Source organism: Melitaea cinxia, chromosome 2, assembly GCF_905220565.1.
Source record: "Melitaea cinxia chromosome 2, ilMelCinx1.1, whole genome shotgun sequence".
NCBI lineage: Eukaryota > Metazoa > Arthropoda > Insecta > Lepidoptera > Nymphalidae > Melitaea > Melitaea cinxia.
The window spans coordinates 11,538,979-11,556,248 of record NC_059395.1 but is presented as its reverse complement, the minus strand read 5'-3'; the positions used below and the strand labels follow the sequence as shown (position 1 = coordinate 11,556,248).

The window sequence follows — 17,270 nt, the reverse complement described above, 5'->3', positions numbered from 1 at the left end:
CGAGATTTAATTTCAGGAGTGAGTTACCCTTCACCATTCTCTTTTATATATTGAATAGCCATGTAATCGATCAATAGATTATAGTACCTAATTTACAGTAAAAGAATTCGAAAAATATTTAATGTAATGTAATGTAACTTGCAAATAAAATAACGTTACAAAAAAGTAATGTCTAATCTTAAGAAAAGCTTTGCAATTTCACGAGTCAATATGAGGAAAAAACGAACGAACTAAGAGCAAGGTAGTATAGAGATACGATAGTCGAGCGGTGAAAGAGAGTTTGTACTGAATGTTCGTTATTTTACTTTGTTTTTTTTTTATTATTATTTTTAGAAAGTTTGGTTGGTCGCGCTGTCGGAGAAATTACAGTGTAAGCTGTCTATTGGTAATCCTAAATTTGCTCATTATTGTTGGTTATTTATTTGATTAGTTAAAATATTCTTTTGTTAATAATATACATCAAAAAATATAATTATAAATAATTCATGGACAGTTTTATTATATCAGGAACCGAAAGAATATTGGGTGCATATAGACGTCATTATAGAGTCCATTATACCATGATTTCAATATTATTATATATAATAATATGACTAATTTATATGGAGTGTAGAGTTTAAATATATTTTTATAAAATCACTTACTTGTACATGTACATACATTGCTAAAACTAGCTAAAGCTAAGAGTAATCGGTAACGGGCGGAATTACATACAAATTAACAAGCATGATAATGGCTGAGAATCTTTTCCTTATATCATTTTCTTAAACGTTTAAACTATTCATTTATTTAGCACCTTACCAAATTCATCTGTGATATGTCAGCCTTTACGTGTTTGATTTAAAAATACACTCGCTATCAGTCATTAAGTTCAATTGACTATCAATGGAACGGAAAAATTAATACGGCGTGAGCATTTCAGTTACCGCTGTTTGGTGGGTTTTGAGGCGCCATTAGCCGCGGCACTTTTCTGGGCGATGTGAGTTTGGTAATGCTTTGCTAGATGCGCCTTTTGTCGAAAACTTTTTCCACAGAGAGAACAAGTGAAGGGTTTTTCACCTGTATGTGTCCTTACGTGTACATTTACAGAGTACTTATCTTTAAATCCCTTCGAACAAATGGAACAGTAATGTAGCGATCTTTCTTTCCTGACACCGTTAGATGTGGATGTAGCAGCTTGAACAGCTGTACCTGACTGAGCCTGGGTCGATGGCGGTGAATTTTTATTTGGGGGTCGTTTACTGTATTTTTTTCCAATTGGTTTTGTGCTAGAAACAGTAGGCGATGCTGTTACTATTTGTAAGTGTTGCGGTAACTGAACCTCTCCAGCAGGAATCATTGTTACTAATTCACCATTTACATGGTGTATATTATACACACTACGCGTAGGATCAATTGGCTCAACAGTACAAAATGGTTGAACCGATTCACCTAATTCTGTTGCTATCCGTTTTAACTTTTCGTAATCGTCGGGGTAGCTGGTATCCAGCTGTGACAGTATAATGTCGTCTACACTTTGTGTTGATGTAGGATTCTCGCCATTAGGTACGACAGCGGCAGTAGGTTCTTCTAATAGTATAGATATACTAACATTGCCACTTGGTGGACCCATCGACATTAATAATTCAGTATCTGTTTCTTTATTGTCTTGATACATAGACGGTACATCAGCTTTGTTGTTATTATTTATGATAACCCTTTTTAGTTCTGTTTCTGCGTCAAGCTTGGTAACAGTATTTTTTTGTATTGTACTATATCTAATAAAAGCTTTTCCTTGCAAGGCACTCCGTAATAAAGACTCATTTGACTCTGTATTTTGATCTGTCAGTTTCCAATCATTATTGTTGTTATTGTATTCAACTTCTAACAAAGTTGGCGTGCTGATAATAGTGCCGTGGCTTGAGTCATCTTTTTTATCGTTACTCCTAAATTCACTATCATCGTAATTATAAGGTTCTACTTTTACCAAGTTTCTTGTACTTATTTCTGTAATAGGATTTTCGGGATCGCCTTCTTCGTAATTGTAACTTTCTACTTTTGGTAGAATATTTGAACTAAGTGTGTCTTGGCTAAAATCGTTAGGAAATCCATTCATGTTCAATATTGTTTCAAGGTCTAATGAAGAATTTGGTTCCAAATCTGTTGGACTAGACATTGAAACATCTTCTTCTTTTCCCCAATTGTATGTGCGGTTCGTACTTGATTCATTAATATCTTGATTAAGAACAGTCAGTGTGTATATCTGCCCATCAGTATTATTACTAATTAATTTATTCGAAATCGCAGTATCAGTAGATGCATGTGTCCCATTAATTTCGTTGTCTTGATTCCAATAAAATTTATTAAGATCTTCTAGCATTGCCGTCTCCAACCGATCTCTATCTCGGTCCACATTCCATATGGAGTCAAAACTTTGAAGTGGATTCGAACTCGCGGTGGTTGTCATACTGCTACTTGTCGAAGATTGCACGTTGGTTACACTCAGCAGATTATTGTTGTTGGGTTCTTTGGGGTCTTCAGACAATAATGGATTTGATCTCGAATCAGGCGATTCCATAAATACATTAACAGATCGCATTTGCTGCTTATATTGAGCATCAGTTATTTCATTTGAAGTTACAAAATCAAAAAAATCTGATTTAGATAGTTCTGGTGCAGTGGTCGTCATGACTACCTTTTCAATAATCTAACCGAGGACGACAACTCGGTACATTAAACAATCTCGTGCTTTTTTGCTATTATTTTTGTACTTAAGTAAGTAAATCTAAGTTTAAATGAGTTATAGTTAACCCGATATGACTTGTACTTTTATTGGCAGCGCTAGTGCGTCGGTAACTGACAGTGCGTTAAGACTTGGTTTGGGTTGCTATTCGAAAGTGCCCAATGGACTCAAATCAATGGGAGGACCAATGGAATGTGCAAACTTAATCCGAACGTTCCTTTTTCCCATTATTCACCCCAAAGCCGTACACTGTTCTTGAAAGACTCAATTCGTCCACTTGATTGAAGATCTATTAAGATGTTTAACTATACCCATTATCATGTATAAGAGCGATATCCAGCGAAGTTGCTCGAGATGATTTTTTTATCTGAAAACAAAACAAAAACATTAAATTAATTGGTTGTTTACAAAAAAAAATCATTATAATTAGACAATTGATTGTATTTATATTGATCATATTAAAATAATTCATATCTGAATGCTTAATTAATAATCTAGTCGGTTCGTGTGCTTAGATCCTGTACAAAATCAGGGCGATCGAGTCACGCGCTGTGCTTACCAGGCATCACGTAACGCCTTCGCTGAGCTCTTGGCGAGTATTAATGTAAAGAAAAGAAACAAAAAAATATAAATAGCATAATACGTCTCTGTAAATATACGTTTCGAAATGAGAAAATTTAGGTTTGATATTCCAAAATATAAATAGCATAATACGTCTCTATAAATATACGTTTCGAAATGAGAAAATTTAGGTTTGATATTTTAAACATTTGTTACATAATATATTTTACATGACCTTTCCTTATTTGATTTTTTTAACTGATAAATACTTTAGTAGGAATTTAAAAAGATTTCCTAGTCTGTAGTATAAATTCTATAGGCTTAGATATTACATCATCACTAATAAAATATCATCGAAAGTTCTGACAAATTCTGACTGTCATGGTAAATCAAAGATAATTAACCTAAAAAGAATAGGAAAATGTGACATAGTATTTCAAGTGATTTTTTAAATGTACGTAGGTACATAAAAAATCGTCTATGGAAAATTCCATACCTTACCTTGTTTAATACAATTGCATATATTTTAATGTTTCGAGTCCAACAAAAAAATATTTTTCAATTTAAATACATATACCTACATGATAATTATATGTAAAATGAGAAAGGTTTGTCAAACGACACGATGAATTGGAGCAAGTCCGCGAACCGAAACACGTCATATTATATTACATCTGTTAACTGATCCAATTATATATTTATATACAAATATAATATGCAAAACATAATATAGTTGTATAACTGTTAAAGAGTTTGATGTTCTCTAAATGTTTGTTGTGGATAAGACTTAAGAGATATTAATAATTATTATTTAAGATGTGTAAATAATTGTAAAATTGTAAGTCTAATAATAGGTCTAATATAAAATGTTTATCAACATTGCTGAGCGTGTACGTTAATTAAAAGAGAAATCAAGGAAGAAGGGCAGTATAGTAGTACTAAAATAATAAATAAGAAAACCTGCTAAGATGGCTAAATATTAAAACTGTAAAGCTAACTTAAGCTTATGCTCCTATATTATTATTTATCATTTGACCTCATGCTCTTTACTAGATGAAATTACTATCCACGGTTAATTATCACTCGTTGTCGCAACTTCAATTTACCACAAATAGTGGTTAATATATTTTTGTTATCCACTAAGCTTACTACATAGTAAGAGAATTGAGTAAATTTATATAATGAGAATCGTAAATTAATCTATATACTTGTGCATGTTACATCGGTCTGAGGCTCATAAAGTTCGAAATTCATCAGTAATTTACGTCATTGCATCACAAAGGTATTTAAAACTAAATAGCGTACTTTATATTACGACTTTAAGTAATCGCTCACACTCACACGAGAAATGAACTTCTAGTATACATAAGAAGTTTCTTTATTCGACTTTTACTATATATTCAAATGAAATATTTAAACAACAACACGACAAAACACAATAATATATTTTATTTTAATTATGCCCAAATACAAAGAAAAATCGGATGAAGTTAATGACAACTTTCTTAATTTTCAAGTCAACGGCCAATCATTAAAGGAGGTTTATGTTTTATTTTTATCGCTGAGTTATCTATAATATAAAAATGAGTCGCTGAATGTGTTGCTATGCGCAAAACTCGAGAACGGTTGGACCGATTTCGCTAATTCTTTTTTAAAAATATTCCTTGAAGTACGAGGATGGTTCTTACGGAGAGAAAAATTCTAAAAAAAAAAAAAAATTTAAATTTCCTGAAAAAGTCTAAAAACAACACTTTTCTATACTCCCATACAAAAGATTTGTGATAATACTTAAAAGTCACTGTTAGGCGATACAAAGTTCGCCGGGTCAGCTAGTATTAAATAAATATGAAGGGATGCGAATTCGAACTCAAGTCCTGCACATGTGGGTTAACGAGCGTTGCGCCACTGCGCAGTCGCCACGTTGCGCCTCCGAGCAATTGGATCACGACACAATCGTCGTATTGTGCCATAATCGATATGAAAATATCACCATAATCATAATGCTTCTCGTTTACATTTTACGATTTTCATCGACAACAATACTAATTATTTGAAGTTACGAAATGATTGAGGAAAGATTTTATTATATCCCTGCGAAGAATTTAAATATTTTTTAATCTATGTACATAATTTTGGAACAAAGTAAAATTTTAAAATACTGTTTATATAAATGTTTTTATTTTATTTTTTTATTTTAGTATATAGTAAAACCAATATTGTGGATGCAATACGACACGACTCAGACAGTCAGTAGTATTTTTTAAGATTCAGCGTCTCCGGGCATTTTAATTTGCAGCCCCATAAATTAAGGGAGAAAAGTAAAAACGTGAAACCTGAACGTGTTAATAAATAATCTATTACGTTCAATGAAATTTTTCGGCTGACGTTTTTTTAGTTATAATACTATAATTTATCTAGTTCGTATGCTCGCCTTTTGGCTCTAGGGTAAAAAAACGCTTCAGCCCAGCTTCAGTAATATCCCACTACTAGGCATAGGCCTCTTTTCCCGTGTGAGAGAAGGATCAGAGCTTAATCCACCACGCTGCTCCAATGCGGGTTGGCGGATATATTCCCTACTATGAGTAACGTTCGCTATCAGGTGTACTTGATAACAACCGGGACCGATGGCTTAACGTGCTCTCCGAGGCACGGCGGGCAGACCCAGAAAGACTGCACAAACACCCAGACCAAGGCAAACAGCTGTATGGCCAATACAAATGTTGTTGGGATCGAACCCGCAACCGCCAACGCAACAGGTACAATCCATGGCTGTAACCGTTGCGCCAACGCGGCGTCCTAGGGTAAAAACGACAGTACTATCTAAAAGTATTGTTAAAAAATTGTTATTTTAATCACTAGTAGACTACAATTACAAAACTTTAACTTCAACAAAACTTTATTTGTTGTTTGTTCAGTATTATAACAGTCTTTGTTTCTAAAAGTAAAGGAAAATAAATAAATATATTTAAATCAAATTCGAAATCGAGATGAGACCTGAGAGATGATCTTTAAGACCAAATAGAAGACTATATTTTGCAGGAAATCATCTCTTATAATTTTGTTAAGAACTCTGAATTTTTGCTTAGATACTCTGGTATAAAGTTTAGAACGCAACTTTCATAATTATATTATAATATGTATATGCAAAGATTTACTGCAGCATAAGGCTTGTGTACTGTGTGGCTACGGTACTAAAGAATATAGCCACTCCCTCTCTTCCCATGGGTGTCGTAAGAGGCGACTAAGGGATAACACAGTTCCGCTACCACCTTGGAACTTAAAAAGCCGACCGGTGGCGGGATAACCATCCAACTACTGGCTTTGAAATACACAGGCCGAAGACGGGCAGCAGCGTCTTCGGTGCGACAAAGCCAGTACTGCGGTCACCAACTCGCCTGCCCAGCGTGGTGACTATGGGCAAAACACATAAGTTCACGTTATTTTTGGCGTAAACTTGTGGAGGCCTATGTCCAGCAGTGGACTGTATAGGCTGTAATAATAAAAGTTGCTGCATTAATTATTTTTTTAAAGCGACTTCGAAAAAAGAAGAAGGTTCTAAATTCGACTGTGTTTTTATGCGTGTTACCTCAGAACTATTGACTGGGTGGCCCGATTTCAATAATTAATATATTTTTATTATTTAATATATTTTTATACATAATTTAAAAATATATATTAGCATTCTACATTCCTTCTCTACATAAACTATATGTGTACGAAATTTTATACTTCTCCGTCCGCGCGATTTTCGTAAAAAGGGGTACAAAGTTTTTATTTCACATATTAATATATAGATAATGCGTACTTGTCGATGTAACTAAAGTCGGTTTTTTTTTCGTTTGCAAACAAACACAATTATTAATTACAAGTGATTTATGCTGCATATTTATGTCTCTAAATAATTACGAGATGAAGTTAGCAATATTTACTTAATTTTCAATTAGAATTTACGTATCTGGATTTACGACATTGCGAAATCTCGGCGGATTCTAAAATCGAGATTGTCTGCCCTACTTCAGGACTAGTGCATCATAAAACGTCAAATATCGAAATACAACACAAGTTATACTGCGCACGGCATCTTGTCCTACAATACATCTTGTGATTCTTAATATTTCCACACATTTTTTTTATTTTACACTTTATGTACAATTTCTGTAATTTATTTTTTCATATCATAAAAATAAAATCTCAGTCGCAAAAGGCATAAAATATAAATAAACGAACAGCGTTAAGAAATTCTTAACATTTGCCCTATTACTGATTAAAAAAATTCAGGTAGTTAAAAATCAAGCGGACGAAAATACACATAATATATACAAATTTGAATAAGCTAAAAAATCATATACTTAAGATATTTGATGCTGTTTTTTTTTTAATAATCAAAATGCATATATTTTAAAGTAATAAATCTGTAGGACTGTATCATGATATCAGGCATTACTTGTTAAGGGTAATCAGAGCCGTAAACAAGTAATATGACTCCAACAAGCTTGTACGTAAATTTAATCATAACTCAGCAATCTAGTTCGTAATAATTTATCTCCCAATCTAACTTTAAATAAATTACTCGGCTATTGGTAAATTAGGAAAACTAGGTATCTCTTATCTTAATTAAAATGAAGCCGTATAACCCCAATCGATACTACAAAACTCCAATTTATCTTTCACAGTGATCGAATGATGTCTACAAATTGTATTGTATTTATTTACTGCAAAAATAAGCAACAATTAATGGTATAATCTAGATGGGAGCGATAGTGTCGCCCGCGCGCGGCCGTGGGGCTCGCTATGGTCTGTGATTTCCAACCGCGATATGCGCTCGACGACAATGCGACGGTTTTAATTGGCGCTCTTACATAGACATGTCTTACAACAACTCGAGAAGCTGTTCGTTTTCGAAAACGGGACATCGAAGTACACGCGCAGGTGCGCCACGAAGCGCGTGATTGGCAAGTAAATTTTCAGTTGTCATTTTGATTTATGTAAGAGTCACAGCTCACCAGTATTTATTTGAGTTATTAAGCACCTATTGCGTTGTGACAAATGCAATATCTTACTTCCTCTAGTGCAACATATATATATATATATATATATATATATATATGCGCTGTATCAAATAACTAACAACGGAAACTTTATTTCATTTGAACGTTTAATTTGGATGGACATGCAAAAATAAGACTATGATAACAAAATACTGCCTGTGATCCATGAATAATAAACGAGTTGAGCACTAAAATGGAGCGCTGGCGCATACCAGAACGTCATCTTGTCAGTCGAGATCGGCACACTTGGACGCGCTGCTCACCTCTGACATTTCAATGAAGATGACCGTTTGCGTGGTAAACTTTGATCTTTCTTACACACGTGTTTCGTACGATTTTGTTTCGACTGTAGTGTTTTAAAGTTCAATAGTATTAAAAGTGAAAAGGTAAACATATTTTTTTCCGGCATACTAAAATGTATAGCAATTATGTTATTTTTCATATCAACTTGACGTTAAATTAAATTTCAACTTATTGTAGGAGATAAGAAAAAAAGACAAACTTCACCCATCTGCATGGATGATGAGTATTTTTGTATATTAGAACGCGAAAGGGTTGCCTGAAAAATCCTTACCAGGCTACATTTGATTCAAAATTGAACAATCTAAGTTTATTTAAAGTTTTATTTAGAGTTTATATAATAAATTTAATACCTACCGATAGTATGAAGGCAGTAGAAAATACAAACGTTGGGTTGTCTATTATTTTCCTGGCATAACTAATGGATTGGCAAATAGAACAGTATATAATATATTATCTCAGTTATCCACATGTTTAATATATAAATCTTACATCAAAATGAGTGCTGTTTCATTGCAAACACAATGACATAGGGTTACCTGCTAAAAGTCTGGTTTGAATGGCAGTGGCCTAGTATAATATAGCCTGGCCAGGAATTTTCCAGACAACTTCTTGCAATTTATCTTTCACACACTAAAGAAAATCTTTATTTAATTTTTATCCATTAAGGAGATGGGTGAAAGTCATGTCTAGTTCGTATCCTAGATTAATATATAAATTTTGACGTATAACTAAATAATAATATAGTAGAATACCTATAATATAATTAGTCCTGGAAAATTAAGTAAAGGCATAATAGATAAATACTTGTCCTAGTATTAAACATGGAAAGAATAACATTATTATTATACCATATACGAATTAATTCTAAAAACCTTTACTTTCTAATATTTATTTCTATAATTATAATTAGTAAATTCTATTTAGTTATTCGAATCAGTTTGTTTGTCAAAGTACGACATAGCAGCAATTTAAGGCAGACGCAAGATAGCATTTAAGGATTTGAATATATATAATTAGCATATTAGATTCTTCCAGTTCTACAGTTTCTATAAATGTAAGAGCAGGGCAGTAAGTGACGACTTCGCAAGGATGTACAATCTATTCGCGTCTTTAATGGCGTGGATTTCTTACGCGATCGTTTGGTAACTGGACTGCGTCGAATTCTGACGTAAAATATGGTTGAGTACATTTAACAGTACCACTGCTCGAGTTTCCCACGCGTCTAGCGGCCTGTCCGCAACTGGCATTCAGTGACTATACTAACTACTATGTATGTATCGACATAAATGAATATTATGCTATGACTCGTTAAATAAACTTCCTGTGATATTTACTATATTTACACCAGGAACCATTATTGTACTTATTTTCATATTATAACATCGTTAAGACATACGACTCGATGTCTATTGCTGGTTGTCTTTGAACGAATTTTCTTTCTATACTTGTTTGTATCACAAATGAATTAATGAACTTTCTTACAGTACAGATGACACTGAGCTTAATTGCTTTTATTGTTATAAAATAACCATCGTTTATATCGACAACGGTAAATTTTCACCTCCTTACGAAATATTTATAGAGTGCGATTAGAGCGATAACGATCAATCACGATGCTGTGTCAAAAAGTCATGATTGTCCTACATCGCAGGTGCACTTACAAAAAAGAGAAATTGCAGCGTTGCCGCGTTGAAAAGAAAATCTTATTATCGACATAAGGGGCGATATTTGAGACGGCCGTCTGCTCCAGTTACAGAAAACGCTCCCCCGATTTGGATCCGGTTTGCTCTTGATGTTTCGTGCGAACCTACCTTCACTCTCTTAGTATTTAATCACTGTTATTCGGTGCTCCCTTGTACCGACGATATCAACGTGTAATTTTATATTAATGGGTATTTATAAATTTTAATTTTTTTTTTAATTTCAACTGTGACTTATTTCATGCTTGTATTAAGACAGCGTTTACAGTGTCATTGTAAAACAAGCTGTACCCGAAACTTTGTTCACTATGACACATTTCAATGTTCAGCTCTATTGCGTAGGAACCATACATAACCATACATCTCTGAGTTTAGACTTGAGTCCAAGTGAGTAGTTTGAACTATGCCTAATTTCATTAACATTTGAAAAAGTTATGGGCGTTCAACTTACGGCATTTATTGCATTTATTTTTATGTTACCAACAAAAATAAAAAAGCTGAGTTTTCACTTCAGTATCAACTATAGCATACCTTAGAAAAAATTTTTTCAAACTAACTACAATGTATAGAATACAATGTTTCGTTACAATCTTATTAAAAGTATAAATCTATACATATAATAAAATGGTAGGAAAGTCAAAACTGTACATTGAATATCTTTTTAAAAGAATACTTGGGGTGTGATCTACAATCGATACCGAAGCCAAAAACATAGTTTTTAGAATTTTTGTCTGTTTGTCTGTTTGTCTGAATGTATGTCCGGGATAATCTCAAAAAGTACTGCATGGATTTACTTCAAATTTAGCACGAATATTATTAAGAAGTCGGGTCAACGTATAGGCTACAAATTATCACGCTATCACCTACGGGGAACGAGCAGTGAACCTTTATTTCTTCAACGTATTCTGTAACAACGTGTAATCTAACGACGCATGTTTGAATGTTGTTGTTATTATGTTAATAACCATGCTATATAAGCTAGCTCCACACTATAATAATCACGCAATTTAAGTAACTAAGCCGATAAACATAATTAAATGAATATAAGTAGACAAGACATTTTTAAAGCAGCGCCATCTATGAGATTTTTCTGTAGATATTAAATGTCAAGAAGAAACGGGTAAATGAATGTTATTTTAAAAGGTATAATCGTAGGTATTTTTGGTGCTGTTCACGCAGACGACGTCGCGGGCAGCAGCTAGTTTCCAATAAATGTAGTTATATTTTTAAAATTTACGCGTTACATATTTAGGTGTTCATCTATACATAAAAAAAAATCGTGTCACGATGTATTTTCCAGATATACTCCGAAACTACTGAACCAATTTTTATTAAATTTTATACGCATCTGTAATTTGGTCCAACTTGGGAGATAGGGTAGTTTTTATCTCAATTTGATCCGGTAGGTGGCGCTGCTTTCGGTGTGTAAGCAATTGAATTCGGTAGCTGTTTTCCGAGCTGGACAACGTCTGCTGGATCCGCTAGTTATCATATAATTACTAGCTGACCCTGCAAACGTTGTTTTGCTATATATATGTTATTAGCCCCCTTAATCCCCAACTTATAACTTAGGTGAATGAAAAATAGATGTTGGCCGATGCTCAGACCTACCCAATAAAAGCACACAAAATTTCATAAAAATCGGTCCAGCCGTTTTGGAGGAGTATTGTCGCTAGTGACACGGCATTATATATAAGATTTATTATGTTTGTGCTTCCAAAAAATATAAGAACAGTTAGTTTTATTATTTTAAATTTGCGAAATGCGTGTTTTGTCTGACTTCGTTTTATTAGTGACACTTTAATTTCTATTAGGGTCAGTATGAAGTGAGAAAGTTACACATTTTATTACATTTTTACATGAAACATTACCTGTTGCATCAAGGACATTAGTACTTTCAATAAAAAACTTGACTCGTTTACAACTACGGCTTCATAAAACTTCCGCGTTAATGTAACATTAATAATTTAAAGTGCACACACGACACAAGATTTTTTATTTTTTATTTTGACATCAGTAAACCGTCAAAACTATCTTAAATCTGTCGTAAAGTGAATATATGAATTCAAACTGTAAACGAATTTATAATCTAAGGTGACTATGCTATTATAAAATATTTTGTTAAAATCTAATATTATTAAACGAGCAATTCTTGTATATACATATATAATTTGAATCTCGGAAACGGCTCCAACGATTTTCATGAAATTTAGTATGCAGGGGATTTGGGGGGCGATAAATCGATATATAATAGCTAAGATTTATTTTTAGAAAATGTCGTTTTTTTTTAACTAATTACTAAACTATTAAATTACAAATAATTTTACACTGTCACATTAATGTAAATATTATCGAAACTTGTATTTCAATTTCTGTATTACAATATTTTCAACACATACACTTCTATTTAATCTTACATTCAAAACATTGACTATAGAAATTCATTTAGATAGTCAATTACAGTCATCTGTACAATGCGATGTTTCAAAGCCTGCTAAAACTATCAATTTACAAAACATTAATCCATGACTCAACAAGAGTCAGGAATACGACGTTATGACACAAATGTTCTTTTGTTAAGGAAATTAAAAGTATTTCTAATTGGAAGTTAGCTTGTTATTGTGATGCCCAGTTAATCAAATGTAGCTACAGAAGCAAATCCGCGTCATGTATATTGACAGGTGGGAAGATAATCGAGGAATACATAATAATGTTGCGGTAAAAGATTAAGCAGAAATGAAAGTGTTAACGTGCAGCAAACGTTAACAACTAAATAGCTGACAAATTTTTAATTGCTTTGGTAATCTTTAAGGTAATTGCGTTACTTTAAAATTTCATAGCTGGTCATTACAATGAGACGATAAGGATTTCGATATAATTGCCGAATTTTATTACGGAATGACCATTTAGGGATTAATACGAAATTATTAGCGCATTTTATTTTTATATATTTTCAATCCAAAACAAAATGTTGTAAAAAATATAATAATAAAAGGTTTTGAAATTAACACAAAAATTTGCTAGATTACCATGCCATACTAAAAAAATATTATCTTTTTGTATAATAACAGTTATTAGCTGATCGGTCACTATTTTAACAAATGTCAAATCAAGATACTAATAACGATATAGCTTAATATAAGTATAAACTACTAGAAGACTCGCTTGGTCCTACTTGTTTTAAATGATACTTTTCAGACGACATTTATGCTACTTGCTTCGCTCCGCTATTTTAACTCAATAGGCACTAGAAAAAGGTTCGAGATCCATATAAATATATTCGTAGACTAGATTTCCATATTGCACACATTTGAAAGTTAAATAAGGCATTTTACTCGGGGAAGTTAAATATATGTTCACTGAATGCTTAAAGTAGTAGCGTACACACAGATCGGCATATAACTAAACAAGTAAAATGTGCCGACAGTAAATTATTTAACAAGACAAGTATTTAAACGATTATATTTGCTTCAAGGCAATAGTTTATTTTAGTATAAAACACGTCAATATATATCATTTACGTTGGTGAATAATCTTAAAAGTTTATATATAGGCAAGCTTTATTATTATACGCGACCATAGTAACTAATCAAATACAGTACTTTTGTTGGGAAAATTGCTTCGCCTAATAATTTTCAAATCGTGATCTCACACCATCAGCTTATTTCGCCATTAAGAGTTTGTCCTTATTTATAGGTATTATCTCGTCTATCGGTCGGTGATGTTTCGTAACACAGCAGTTTAGTACCATTTGCATATTCCGTGACGGTGTCGATGTTTAGTCCGCCTTATAAGAACTTGCAATATATCCCATCAACTAATGAAAATTTTAGTGCTGTAATAGGTTATAATATATAGGTATAAATAGGCTGTAAGTAAAAGACACCCACAGAATATTGAAATTTAAAGTGCTTGTATGTTTATTATTTAATTTAAATTAAATTAATCTTTTAGACAGTCAAATAATTGTATTTGCTAGCAAAGGAAAAAAACCGACTTCAATTACATAGACAAGCAATACAACTTAAGTAGACGAAAAAAATTAACAAAAGCACTAGTCACCACTACAATTTTCGAATGTTTGCCTCGATTTCTCTAGGATGCCATAATCAGATACTGGTTTTTGTTATCATGGTACCACCCTTAGCATATCTCCTTTCCATCAAAAAAAGAATCACCAAAATCGGTTCAAAACGACAAAGTTATAAAAACATATACAGGGTTACAGGAAAAGTCGACCTAGATCCGTTAAGGGCGTGTAGTACACATCATTTCTGAATGATTTCACTATGGAACCCCCCATCCTAAACTTAACCGTTTTCAAGAAATTCGAGTTTTAATTTTTTTATGAAAATGCCCAATTTTTCGGCTATTGAACTGAATATTTTGAATTTTTTTGACTCTTATGATTATTTTTTTGGTTTTTTACATGAAGAATGAGATGCTTAATGACCTCAATGGCTAAAATTGCACGTAAGTTAATTAATAGGTCGTTGTAAACGATCGAAACTTAAGAAAATAAGTACAAATTATAAAAAAATATTTTTCTTTTCTGGATATCTCAAAAAATTATTATGGCACTTGCTCTGCAGATGTGCTTAAAAACATTTAAATTTTATCAGCTATCCAATGAGGTATAACACTCTAGGGTATTTATTAACCTCAAAGGTGAAACTTAGTTTCTAAGGCTACATGGCAGTCAGAATAAATAGCGCTTATTTAATTAATTTGACTTATGTTCAGCATCATCATCATTACAAGATCGTCGGTGATTGTAGTAAGCTAAATGAAACAATAAATCAGTTCAAAATAACATTTATTCACCTAATGTTTTTGAAGTTCATGTTCCACGTGTCCACCTCTATTTCGCACACATTTTCTCATTTTTTCACGTAGTCCACTTTTCACTACACCAATGGTTAATGTTCTTCTTATGTCGTCTTATGAGAACTTCCACTGACGATATGGGGTTGGGCTCACTGTAAACGAGGCTCTTCATGTGCCCCCATACATAAAAATCTATGGGGGTCAGGTCGGGACATCTGGCTGGCCAGGGTAAAGGCCCACCTCGTCCAATCCATTTGTTAGGATAGTTAGATGTCCAACCATTCCCTAACGCTTCTTCTGAAATGAGCAGGGCAGCCATCATGTTGAAACCACATGTCCCGCAGTAATTTTAATGGGAGATCATCTAGAAGGTCACCTAAGTCACCTCTTAAGAAATTTTCATAAGTATCACCATTCAGATCTTGTTTTTGCACATTATTTTTCTCACTCTCACCTGCATAAATCTTAAGTTGTCTCGCTCACATGCACCGGATTAACTTGAAGGACAATAGCCGACCCGTTAGACCTATTACCTGAACCTTTTCAACTATGTTTTTTTCTATGAGTTTAAATACAACCCTTGGTTGTTATACCTCATTGGATAGCTGATAAAATGTAGATGTTCCTAAGCATATCTGCAGAGCAAGTGCCATAATAATTTTTTGAGATATCCAGAAAAGAAAAATATTTTTTTATAATTTGTACTTATTTTCTTAACTTTCGATCGTCTACAACGACCTATTTAGTTAACTTACGTGCAATTTTAGTCATTAAGGTCATTAAGCATCTCATTCTTCATGTAAAAAACCAAAAAAATAATCATAAGAGTCAAAAAAATTTAAAATATTCAATTCAATAGCCGAAAAATTGGGCATTTTCATAAAAAAAATTAAAACTCGAATATCTCGAAAACGGTTAAGTTTAGGATGGGGGGTTCCATAGTGAAATCATTCAGAAATGGTGTGTACTATACGCCCTTAACGGATGTAGGTCGACTTTTCCTGTAACCCTGTATATGTATATATATACGGTCGAATTGAGTAACCTCCTTCTTTTTTGGAGTTGATTAAAAAAAATTATCATAAATCCATTAAAAGTCATGTGAATGGCTGAAGTAGATAGTGTTAAAAAAAATAGCGATAACTTTAAAAAAAAATAGATATTTCAAGTTGTTCGATCATAAGTTTCATAGCTTAAGATGCGGGATGATCCAGATTCACGTATCCTTTCACTGAGAACCTTGAGATGGCAAACAGCGCGACGGCTGACCATTATCGATGCACCGCTTTTAATGTCCCAGCAAACCATTTACATAGATCGGTACTTCAAGATATACTGTGTTCAGCCACTAACATCTCGTGATCTAATTGTATTTTATTCGCTTATGTTACATTCTATTTCTTAATAACAGTAAATGTTACTATTCGTTCCATTTACGTGAAGGCAGCTATAAACTACAGGAGAGTCCATTGTTCCCAAAAGATACAAGTTTAACTCTTGTACGAATTGAGTTATGTGACTTATTTATGGATAATATTAATTGAGATTTATGTGCTTTTAGATATTGGTATTTTTAGATAGAATATAAATGAAGTTCAACACATATTAATGAAAATAAGTTATCGTGTATCTCAAAATTATCGCGACTTTACAATTAAAACATAATAAAACAATTCAGGTGAATATTAAAAAAAAAAAAAAAAAAAAAAAAATTAAGACATGGAATATAATAATTGTAAGTTGTATGAAGAAGCTAATGACACATATTTGACCACGTTTTGGTAAAATATACAAATAAATGCAATTAGGGCCAAATGTAATTATTGCTCATTTAAATTTATTTGCTCTCTTTCTCTCTCTATCTATCGTTGTCAATGAATTTTTTGGCTCTTTCGCCTAACGAAATTTATTGTTTTAAGTTACTGCTAAACTAATACAATAATTAAATGTTTATTTAAAACATTGGAAGTTTGAAATAAAATTTTATAAAAAAGCTATAATTTCTTAATACCTACTCGCAATTAAAGTTTATGGTCAGTTATTTCTTTGTTGTCCTTGGAAAAACCGACGTACTTTTTTCTCCGTTCGAGCCTTTCTTTACCATCCGTG

At 32.8% G+C, this 17,270-nt stretch overlaps 1 protein-coding gene across 1 annotated transcript; it reads right to left on the bottom strand.

Annotated features, from left to right (window-relative positions):
• Positions 1 to 597: 597 nt before the first annotated feature.
• Positions 598 to 2,668, bottom strand: LOC123660483 (transcriptional regulator CRZ1). The gene has a single exon (XM_045595553.1). The coding sequence runs from the start codon at positions 2,666 to 2,668 to the stop codon at positions 923 to 925; it is 1,746 nt and encodes a 581-aa protein (XP_045451509.1). The 3' UTR covers positions 598 to 922.
• Positions 2,669 to 17,270: the final 14,602 nt, after the last annotated feature.